General features: G+C 43.7%; 1 protein-coding gene across 7 annotated transcripts in view; it reads right to left on the bottom strand.

Annotated features, from left to right (window-relative positions):
* Nucleotides 1-283: 283 nt before the first annotated feature.
* The window catches only part of LOC135260470 (pituitary adenylate cyclase-activating polypeptide type I receptor-like), a 38,026-nt gene continuing 26,032 nt past the window's right edge, over nucleotides 284-12,277 (bottom strand). For 4 of the 7 annotated variants that reach the window (XM_064345692.1, XM_064345694.1, XM_064345693.1 and 1 more), the window contains exons 12-15: nucleotides 9,918-9,998; nucleotides 8,332-8,461; nucleotides 7,547-7,588; nucleotides 284-5,770 (exon numbers count right to left, since the gene is read on the bottom strand). In XM_064345692.1, the coding sequence (XP_064201762.1) occupies nucleotides 5,549-5,770; nucleotides 7,547-7,588; nucleotides 8,332-8,461; nucleotides 9,918-9,998 (475 nt within the window). In that variant the 3' untranslated portion in view covers nucleotides 284-5,548. The remainder of the gene's footprint in view (nucleotides 5,771-7,546; nucleotides 7,589-8,331; nucleotides 8,462-9,917; nucleotides 9,999-12,277) is intronic. The other 3 variants (XM_064345696.1, XM_064345697.1, XM_064345698.1) reach the window with 3 other exon arrangements.

Below are 12,277 nucleotides of genomic sequence, written 5' to 3'. Positions count from 1 at the left end.
TTAGGACAAATGACACCCCAACAAACTGTGCCTTGAGGACAACTCTGCACTTTTGATTGAAGTTTGAGTTCCTGGTCAATAAAGGCAGCAGGCCAGTGCAGGCTGTGGCCTAGCCTAGCCTAGCCTCTCACTGAGCGTGTTCAATTTGCACTACTGGCCTGGGCCACTAGGGACAGCAGTGAGAGCCAGCCGGGGGGGGGGGGGGGGGGAGATGACAGATGATCATCCAGATCATCTGTCAAATGCTACTGCCTTGTCTCAGCTAAAAACATTGAGTGTGGAGTTGTTTATATGCACGCAGGACGTTTTTTTTTTTTTTTTTTAAAGAAGAAAATAAGAATAGAAAGTGACTGAATGAAGTGACACCCCCCCCCCCCCACCGCAACCAAAACACCCACCCCCGCACAAACAACTGAAACGCCCCTCCTCCCCCCACCCTCAACCCCTGAAGCAACAAGAGAGAAAACTTACGAAAGCTTTCACACATTTTAACAGCTTTGAGACATGGTCGTTTTGTCCACGGTTTTAGACCTGGAATGACTGCTGGTGTTTAACCACAAGAAGGACGAAAGCAACAAGGACGCACAAGACTAGTCTTTTCTGTTCATGCAGACAACATCTATTTATGGACCTGCTGGGATTTGCTCTTCCTCTTACTGAAAACACTCAGCCCCCCTCCCCCCTCCCCGACACACCCACCCTTTATATGGTAATAAAGACTCATCAGATATTTTTACAGACTGCAGCCGATACATTCATCTAGGTCTCCTCAGATACACGCGTTCAATGGGCCCCTCTGTATTAGGGGCTGCACCTCTTTCTGCACAAGCTGAAAAATGTCTCCCCAGTGTGCAACCGGCAGCTGGGGCTTCAGTGTTACTGTTATGCTAAAGCATCCGCACCCCTCCGATACACTCACGCACGAGCCAGCGACTCTATCGACCACACAGTACTACAGGAGAGCCAGCGACTCTATCAACCACACAGTACTACAGGAGAGCCAGCGACTCTATCAACCACACAGTACTACAGGAGAGCCAGCGACTCTACAGACCACACAGTACTACAGGAGAGCCAGCAACTCTACAGCGCACACACAGTACTACAGGAGAGCCAGTGACTCTACAGCCCACACAGTACTATAGGAGAGCCAGTGACTCTACAGCACACACAGTACCACAGAACAGCCAGTGACTCTACAGCCCACACAGTACTACAGGAGAGCCAGTGACTCTATAGACCACACAGTACTACAGGAGTTCCAGTGACTCTACAGCACACACAGTACTACAGGAGAGCCAGTGACTATTTTACACCCTACAGGCTAATCACTACTGCTGGAGAGCCAGTGACTATTCTACACTCTATAGGCCAAACAAGACTATGAGAGAGCCAGCGACTATTTTGCAGGCTAAACAGTATTATAAGAGAGTCAGTGAATATTTTACATCCTACAGTTCAAACAGTACTACAACTGAATTAGTGACTATTTTGCATGCTACAGGCCACACAGTACTACAGGAGAGCTAATGACTATTTTACACCATAGGACCCACGTAGTACTACAGGAAAGCTAATGACTATTTTACACCCTATAGCCCACACAATACTACAGGAGAGCTAATAATATTTACATCCTATGGCCTACACATTACTACTTGAGAACTAATGACTATTTACATCCTATGGCCTACACAATACTACTGGAGAACTAATGACTATTTGACACCCTACAGGCCACAATACTACAGGAGCACCAGTGACTATTTTCCACCCTACAACCTATACAGTACTACAGGACAGCCAATTAAGGTTATACACTCTACAAGCCACACAGTACTACAGGAGAACCACTGACCATTTTACACTCTATGGCCCACACAGTACTACAGGAGAGCCACTGACTATTTAACACCCTACAGGCCACACAGTACTACAGGAGAGCCACTGACTATTTCACACCCTACAGGCCACACAGTACTACAGGAGAGCCACCGACTATTTCACACCCTACAGGCCACATAGTACTACAGGAGAGCCACTGACTATTTCACACCCTACAGGCCACGTAGTACTACAGGAGAGCCACTGACTATTTCACACCCTACAGGCCACACAGTACTACAGGAGAGCCACTGACTATTTCACACCCTACAGGCCACACAGTACTACAGGAGAGCCACTGACTATTTCACACCCTACAGGCCACACAGTACTACAGGAGAGCCACTGACTATTTCACACCCTACAGGCCACACAGTACTACAGGAGAGCCACTGACTACTTCACACTCTATGACCCACCCAGTACTACAGGAGGGCCAGTGCTAATTGGACTGCAGGCAGACTGAGTCTCTCCCTGATGAAAATGGGGAATCTGGGGGTGCATAATGTGTCATTTGAGGGAACCAGCATAACAGTAACCTGAGGAAAACATGCCCACTTTAACCTGCCCAGCCAATCATATCCGACCGCTGATGTAGAGTTAGCTGCATCTTTCTGAAATGTACACATTAGCTCTTTTCAGGATTGCCTGGGCAACATTTCTGATGGCATCTTGTGTTTCCAAGGAAACCGTCCATTAGGACAGGATTTATTCCACACAAAATAGGTCACAATATAAGCTTCACATTTACAATACCGTTATCGAAACATGTCCAGCACTGAGTTTAGATACACAACTATTCACTTGCGTCTACGAAAGGATCACTCCATTTAGAAAATACTGCAATAGAAGCTTATTACATCAAAGCTTTGCTGTAACTGGACAGCAAAAATATCATATTGAAGCACTTATTTTTCATAATAGACTTGCTTTAAAAATGATCGTCATAAAGAAGGATATTTTGCACCCTTAATTTTGACATCAACAATGGTGTGTGTGTGTGTGTGTGTGTGTGTGGTGGGGGGGAGGACGGGGGGCTGGGTTGGGAGGCACGGTACAGGTTTTTTAAAGTATTCTAATTTTCGAAATTATATAAGCAGTAATGATTTAAATCACATTACTGTATATGTACACACAGTACCGGCAAAAACAATATGTGTTACTTCTTCCCTAATGCGCACCTCACGCTTAATTGTATGAAACTTTTTTAAAAGCATGCTATTTGTACAGCGCAATTAATAAAAGTAAACCTAATGACAGTAGGCTATGGTTGTCTTTATGAATTATGTTAATTAAAAAACTAGGATCTTTTTAATATAAATATAAATGTGAATTTAGTCACCATACTTTAACAATTATGAGCTAAAATAAAATATTGTTATGAAAACGAGTGATATAGATATTTAGTACGGACTCTGCATGTTTTTTTATGTTTTGTTTTTTTACAACTGAATTGAAATAATGGTTTTTCTGTATTAGCAGGCCTATCCAAGTAAGAAAGAGTGAATGAAGTCCAGCTGCAATACTCCCATCAGCTCTAGTTTAATTAGATAAACGGGGGTCAAAATTCTATTTTTACAAGCGAAAATGCATCAAAGGCCTCTTGGTTAAGTTGACCAAATAAAAGCACTTTTTACTAAAATTCTTTCTTAAAAAAAAACTGCAGGCTCCTCTTTCGGGAATTATGAAAACACAAAATTGATATAATTTCTTGCTTAATAATAGTTAAACACCACTTGTTGTGGTCTTTGTTACTGTGACTGAAAGGCACTTTTTGGGGTTGAAGATAACCGTCCTGTTAAAGGAGAGGAACTGCTCTTGACATCAGAAGAAGCGGATCGCGTCTGTGGCCCAGGCTGCTCAGAAAACGCTTTCACAGAATCAGCGATCTTTGGAATATTTTGGCTGGATGGCTGAAACACGGACCGCGAAAGCTAACGTCTGTCGAAAGCGTTGTGTGGCGAAGTATGAATCAGCCTGAAGCTTATATGAACACTTCCAGTAAACAGAGTTCAGTGGAGCAGCAATTAAAAAAGAACTCAGCTTCATAAAAATGCACATGAACGAAATGGCTGGGAGGCCATTAAAAAAAATATTACATCTTTTTTTTTTATATCTATGGTTCTTAAATCAATACGTACACAACAAATATGTACTTAATACTTAATTGTATTTAAAGAAAGTAGACGTTAAAATTAAGCTAACAGGCTACTTCTTGACTTAGTTATTGTCTACATAGCAGCACCAGCCTATATCTAAATACATTTTTCATATACATTTATTTTGGAAATATAAGACTCTACAGATCTGGACTCCAGTATATGTATATACTGTATATATACTTACATTTTCAATTACAATTCAGAGCATCACAATAATTGTATGGAAATGCGTAAGAAATTTCAGCTATAATAATAATAATAATAATAATAATAATAATAATAATACACAGGAGTCGCCCATGAGGTGTTTTCATAATTGACATATTCTGTACTATTGGCTGTTTAACACTATAAAATTTACAATAGTAAAAGATAAGCATTTACAAAAAGCATGATTACCATTATCATTTGCTCATTGAAGACATTTCCACACACATCAAGCTCGTAACGAAACCTGATTAAGCTACGAATGAACGGATTGGCCACACATTTCAGTGTCCACAGATATCCCATCAATCTCTCCAATCACAGGCTTCCCTCAAACGGGGTGTGTTCTGATGTTTATCAAACATGCGGAATGTGAATATTTTCACTCTTTGATAGCAAACAGAGGTTTTTTTTTTTTACGATTCATGATTGTCAACCTGTCAAGTTTTGTCTTTTCGAAGATGTCGCTTTTGGGACAAAAATGTGCCCATGGTCAGTCCCCCGATCGGCGCCTTCCTGTGTCCCAGAGAGGAGAAAACACTACTTCTGTTTTAAGTAACAGCGTTTATAAAACTCTACGAACACTATTATTTAAAAATGCGACGGCAAGCGTAATTCTTGAGCGTTATGACGGATATTTACACTGCGTTTTCCCCCAGAGCCAAACTGGCCTGATTGGCCCGATCGATTAATTTATGCAGGAAATTTTCGGCTTTCCTTTCCTGATTGGGTCAAACGTGTTCACGCCGAGGAATCGTACGTTCCTTTCATACATAACCACGAACTGCGGGAAACTGCGATGCTAGAGGCAAAAATTACATGACAGAAAAGCACTTTTTAAAAACGCACTTTCTACTGCCACTTCTCAAGAACACACAAAAGCAGCAACCTGACCAGAAACTTGACTTTTGGGGGTGGGGGGGGGGGAAGTTGTTTTTTTGCCTTTTTTTCTTTCTCCCCAGACAATACAAGGACAAAATATATAGCAGGTACAGCCACAGCACTTTTGCGGCATATACAAGTACAATAGCTACAGTAAGCTATCAAGTTGTTCAATGCGTTTTTTTGTTTGTTTTGTTTTGAATAATTTGTCTCATGTTTGCAGGCACACTTGTTCTCTGCCTGTTTCTGTGTGGAGGTTCTGAGAGGACCCAGAGACTTTGGACACTCCTGCGGTGCAGTTTCGGGTCAGGTTCTGGTCAGATTCTGGTTGTCGGTGGCGGTGGGGGGCTGGGGTGGGCGGGGCTGGGGGTGGGGCTGGGCTGGGTGGGCGGAGCACTAGGAGACCCAGGTGTTCACACACTCAGGTGGGCAGGTTGAGGTTCAGGTTCTCGGCCTGCAGGCTGGACATGCGGACTTGGGAGCTGCTCTTGCTCAGTATGGACAGCTGCGTCCCCCCGTTCACCCCACTGCTGGCCAGCGAGGGGTGCCGGTGCTTCAGGTCCACAGCAAAGTACCGGTTTACGGTCCAGCTCCGCCATTTCCTCTTTATCTCCGACTGCACCTTCAGGGAGAAACTTCAAAAGGTCATTTTTTTAATTGTACTTAGCTGTAAAGGTGTTCGTTTTTTTATTTTTTATTTCAATGTATTAATTGACTTATTCAATTGTAGTTTGATCCATTTTATTTTATGATAGATTTAATTTAAATTTTTTAAATGTTATTTCGTAACAGGCAGTCAGTGTGGTAGCCTCAACCTCCCAGATTCTAGAGTTGTGTTTGGAAAGACAAGTTGGTTTGTTGGATTTGTTTTCTGAAATCTGATTGGCTCTACTCAGTTTTAGCCAGTGTTTCTGATAAGAGGTTTAGTTGGCTGGAGTCAGCACCTCCAGGTGGAATCCCACCAACACAAGACCATAAGTCAACAGAAGAATTAACGAAAGATTGATTTATTAGAAAAGCTCTCCAGTAGAGCTTAGCTAGACTTGGCTCAGTGCCAACCTGAGTAGGGCCATAGCAGAACATCAGGTTATAAGCAGCATGGCTGGGCTTTCATAACGGTAAGGACATGAGCGTTGGGTTATGAGTGACCTCGGGTCATAACGGTAAGGACATGAGCGTTGGGTAATGAGTGACCTCGGGTCATAACGGTAAGGACATGAGCGTTGGGTTATGAGTGACCTCAGGTCATAACGATAAGGACATGAGCGATGGGTTATGAACGACCTCGGGTCATAACAGTAAGGACATGAGCGTTGGGTTATGAGTGACCTTGGGTCATAATGGTAAGGACATGAGCGTTGGGTTATAAACGACCTTGGGTCATAACGGTAAGGACATGAGCGTTGGGTTATGAGTGACCTCGGGTCATAACGGTAAGGACATGAGCGTTGGGTTATGAGTGACCTCGGGTCATAACGGTAAGGACATGAGCGTTGGGTTATGAGTGACCTCGGGTCATAACGGTAAGGACATGAGCGTTGGGTTATGAGTGACCTCGGGTCATAATGGTAAGGACATGAGCGTTGGGTTATGAGTGACCTCGGGTCATAATGGTAAGGACATGAGCGTTGGGTTATGAGTGACCTCGGGTCATAACGGTAAGGACATGAGCGTTGGGGTATGAGTGACCTCGGGTCATAACGGTAAGGACATGAGCGTTGGGTTATTAACAACCTCGGGTCATAACGGTAAGGACATGAGCGTTGGGTTATTAACAACCTCGGGTCATAACGGTAAGGACATGAGCGTTGGGTTATTAACAACCTCGGGTCATAACGGTAAGGACATGAGCGTTGGGTTATTAACAATCTCGGGTCATAACGGTAAGGACATGAGCGTTGGGGTATGAGTGACCTCGGGTCATAACGGTAAGGACATGAGCGTTGGGTTATTAACAACCTCGGGTCATAACGGTAAGGACATGCGCGTTGAGTTATGAGCGACCTCGGGTCATAACGGTAAGGACATGAGCGTTGGGTTATGAGTGACCTCGGGTCATAACGGTAAGGACATGAGCGTTGGGTTATGAGCGACCTCGGGAGGTTCATAGTCATATAAATTATGAGCGACTAAGTCATAGTTTTTGAGAAGTGTATTTGCAGAATGGTTGTTCTTTGGTGACTCTATTGGGTAGATTGAAAGAGCCTAGCACACATTGGTTAACAATGGCATTAGCTTATCAATACCAAAAAACACTTTAATTAATTGATTAACTAATTAATTAATTGATTGATTAATTAATCACTGTCTGTCTTGAGACTGGTGGGATTGGCTACCACATGGCGACAGGGACCAGAAAGGTCCCTGTCACCATGACAACATGAAAGCGGTAGCATTTAAAATGGACATACCTCTCCATTCAGGAAGCAGTACAGGACGGCCACGACAAACCCCTGTGGGAACAGGAAACCACCATGAGCAAAGTGAGGGGAAGCAACACAACGAAGCGTCTTTCACTAAATAAATTTAATGGCAATTTAAAAAAATGTATTTTCTGCCTACTCAAGGTTCGCCTTATCTAGTATTACATTTTGTCTAAAGATCTGAGACCATTCAGTGCCCAAATATACAATAATAGAGGAAATCAGGAAGGGGGCAAAATACTTTCTCATGGTATGGTATATTGAATTTATTGCTCAAAGGATTAAAAAGAATGAAAAATTTTACGAAAGACATCCTTCTGGGTTAAAACCTAATTGCAGTACAACACAGCCCGCCCCTAGTGGGTGCTGGTAGGACTATCAGTAAGAGGGGGTGGGGGGGAATCTAATCTTTGTATCTTTTTATGTCAGATTTGAATATTTTGAAGATGACATCTTTATCCAATGTTTCTACAGTGCAGTCGGTAAGTAATAGACAGTCAAACAATTTTATTGTTTTGGCTTCGTTCTCCAGCACATTAGACTTGAAATGAAACAATGAATATGAGGTTAAAGTGCAGGCTATCAGCTTTTATTTGCAGCCATTTACACCCATACCGAATGAGCTATGTAGGAATTGCAGTCCTTTTTATGCATAAAATTGTCTCACTGTCTAAATACTCTCAGACTACGCTGCACATATAAACTGCACTCTGTAAAGCAGTGAGTGAAACAGCAGCAGATCAGGCGAGGACACGCAGGTAGAGAGGGGGTACCTGGAAAGAGCCCAGGCCCAGCTCAAACACCAGCCTCTCCCGCTTGCTGACGTCCTCGGGGGAGAAGGCGAACACCGTGTAGTGGATCCCAAACAGGGGGATGAGGAGAAGAGTGGACCGGGCCAGCCTCCTGTCAATCAAAAAGCACAGCAACCAATCACAACACCGTTGCCATGGGCGCACAGCCCAATCTGCAGAGCTATGAGAGTGCTGAGGAGCCACTGCTGTTATTGATGTCACAGTAGTGATGTCACAGTAGTAGAGTACACCGTGGTCATGGTAATGCATGACAACAGAAGCATTCTGATGTCTCAACATCCCTGACAACCATTATCCCTGACCGCCATTATCCCTGACACTCATTATCACTGACACCCATTATCCGTGACACTCATTATCACTGACACCCATTATCCCTGACACCCATTATCCCTGACACTCATTATCACTGACACCCATTATCCCTGACACTCATTATCACTGACACCCATTATCCCTGAAACCCATTATCACTGACACCCGTTATCCCTGACACATTATCCCTGACACCCGTTATCACTGACACCCATTATCCCAAGAATTGCTGGAACTGGGGAACCAATGTGACATCATTACCATTAACACTGTAGCTCTAATCAACTGTCATGACACTGAAGCTGTGTCACGACATCATTGTCAATAACATTGTTAATCTGAGAAACTGTCATGACGTAGAAGTACGGTTATTACTGTTATTAAAACTGTTAATCCGTGGAACTGCTAGCTCTGCCATGACATAAACACATATCTCTTTGGAAGCATTTTGACACAGTATCAGTAATGACAGCATCATCATTAGCACTGTGTCACTGATGAAGTGTTATGACATGACAGTGATCACCACTGGAACACCGTGAAACTGTCACAATAGGGAAATGGGGAACTGAGACACAGACAGGAACATCAAAGCACAAAGCCACCAGGTAGCCTGCCCATTGAAAAGAGAGAAACATAAGCGCAACCCGTTTGTGAACAGCAGTGAACGATCAGTGTATGAACACGCCTCCCTTTTCAAAAAGAGTTCTGACATCAGCATATTTGCGGTGAGTGAGACTCAGGTGAGTGAAAGCCCCTGGAGCAGATGAGACAGGTGAAGGGCTTCTGTGGGACAGACCCAAATGAGCGGACGAATCAGAATGTGAGGCACAGAGGGACCTGTTGCCTGTCAACGTCACAGCCATATCGCGCCAACATCACAGAAACACCACACCGACATCACAGAAACACCACACCAACGTCACAGCGACATCACACTTACATCACAGCGACATCACACTTAGGTCACAGCAAAGTCTTGCAAAGGTCATGGCAACGCTGCCCCGATGTCATGGCAACATTGGGCCAGCGTCACGCCTAAATCATACCGATGCCGTGGCAACACCGTGCTGACGTCATGGCAACATTGAGCCAACCTCACAGCAGCATCACGGCTACATCATGCCGGTGTCGTGGCAACGCCATGCAGACGCCATGGCAACATTGGGCCAACGTCACGGCAACATGGAGCCAACATCACAGCAGCAGCAGGAGCCGTGAGGTCCACTTACAGTGTTATGATGGACAGCTCAGACATCTTGCAGGGGTGGTGGTCCGCCTGCGAGGGCTCACAGAAGCATTTCTGCACACAGCTGCAGGACAGCACAGAGTTTAGTAATGTCTACACACACACACACACACACATTACACACATATAAACACATATCACACAACATCGCACATACACACACACACACACATTACAGACATAAAGACATACATCACACACACATTACACATATATCACACACACACACACACACTACACACACACATATAATGCACACATTACACACACATACAATACACACACATCACACACACACATCACACACACATATAAACACATATCACACAACATCACACACACACAAACACATACATCACACACACTACACACACATACACACACATCACACACAAACACACACACATTACAGACATTACACACATAAACACATATCACACAACATCGCACACACACACACACACACTACACACATATAAGCACATATCACACAACATCACACACACACACACACACACATTACACACATATAAACACATATCACACAACATCACACACACACACACACATTACACACATATAAACACATATCACACAACATCACACACACACACATACAAACACATACATTACACACATTATAAACACATATCACACAACATCACACACACACACACACATACATCACACACACATTACACACACACATACAAACACATACACACATCACACACACACACACACATTACACACACACACATATGCATACAATACACACATACAAACACATACAATACACACACATACAATACACACATTACACACACAAACACATACATCACACACACACACATCACACACACATACAATACACACATTACACACACACAAACACATACATCACACACACACATTACACACATACAAACACATACAATACACATTACACACACAAACACACAATACACACACACACAAACACATACAATACACACATTACACACACATACATACAATACACACATTACACACACACAAACACATACATCACACACATTACACACACACAAACACATACAATACACTCATTACACACACAAACACATACAATACACACATTACACACATACAAACACATAGTACACACAACACATCACACACATACACCACACAACACATTACACACATACATACACATATACCACACACAACAGACACTTTATCACACACAAGAAATCACAGAGACAACACACAGGCCATTCTGGTTTAATAAAGACTGCACACCCACCCACACACACCCCCCCCACACACACACACATACCCACACACACACACACACCCACCCCCCACACACACACACACACACAAATGGCTATGAACGCTTCATCACGTCTTGCAACACACAGACACAAAGGAATGAAGCCACAGGGAAGTTTGAGAAGCGAACACTGGGTGGAAATGGGCAAACAGGAACATCAGACAGCGTCAGCGACGGCTGGTCTTTCCTCAGCAGAGCAGACAAGTGCTGCAGAGCAGCCACACTGCTCAAGTAGACAAAATGGCCACACAGTATTAGCAAAAAAAGGGGGAACGATGCAGACGTTTGGGCAGCAGGACCTCACAAGCTTTAGCAGACGTGACGACGGGAACATAGCAACAGTACTGCACGCCGACGGGCAAGCACCGGGCACATGCAGCCGAAATGCTTGTTGTCATGGTTTCCCACCCAACGTGGATTCAGCTGCACAAATCTGTTTGTGTACCTAAGAGAGAATTTGGCCGAAGCGTCCAAATTACCCAGGATTCAAAGCGGCTCCTGTCCTAGTCGTTGCTGTGGTAACGGCAGGGCTTCACCCTACAGCGTTTGTACTGGGGGGCGATGAGCTGAAGCTTTATGGCTAGCCGCCTTTGGCTGTGCGTACAGGAAGCGCTTCTCAGCTCAAATCGAAAGCGTTCGTAATTCGAACATAATAGAGGAACAAGAACAACTGTAAAAAAGATTTTTTTAAAGTTGTTATTGTTGAACTTGAAATAAATAGCGGAACTAAATATTTACTGGTTGTTTCGCATTCCTTAAATGTCCATGCCAAATTCTCAGTCCAAAATCTCAAACTCTGGCCCCTCAATCACTGCCCATTTTAAATGGCCAAATATATATATATTTTTTTTAACTTGCTGATCAGAAGCTTTCATCCAGAGCAACGTACATTTTTGGCCTATTTTTACAGCTGAATATATTTGCTGATGCAATTCAGGGTAAATGGCTCTGAGCCACCCGAGCTCAGTTCCCTAGCGGTTACACTCCACATAACATCTTAGCTCATGAGTGCTGGCCACAAAATG

The sequence above is a fragment of the Anguilla rostrata genome, chromosome 8, assembly GCF_018555375.3.
Source record: "Anguilla rostrata isolate EN2019 chromosome 8, ASM1855537v3, whole genome shotgun sequence".
NCBI classification, from domain to species: Eukaryota; Metazoa; Chordata; class Actinopteri; order Anguilliformes; family Anguillidae; genus Anguilla; species Anguilla rostrata.
The sequence above is the reverse complement of the archived record's forward strand: the minus strand, read 5'-3'. Positions and strand labels throughout refer to the sequence as shown.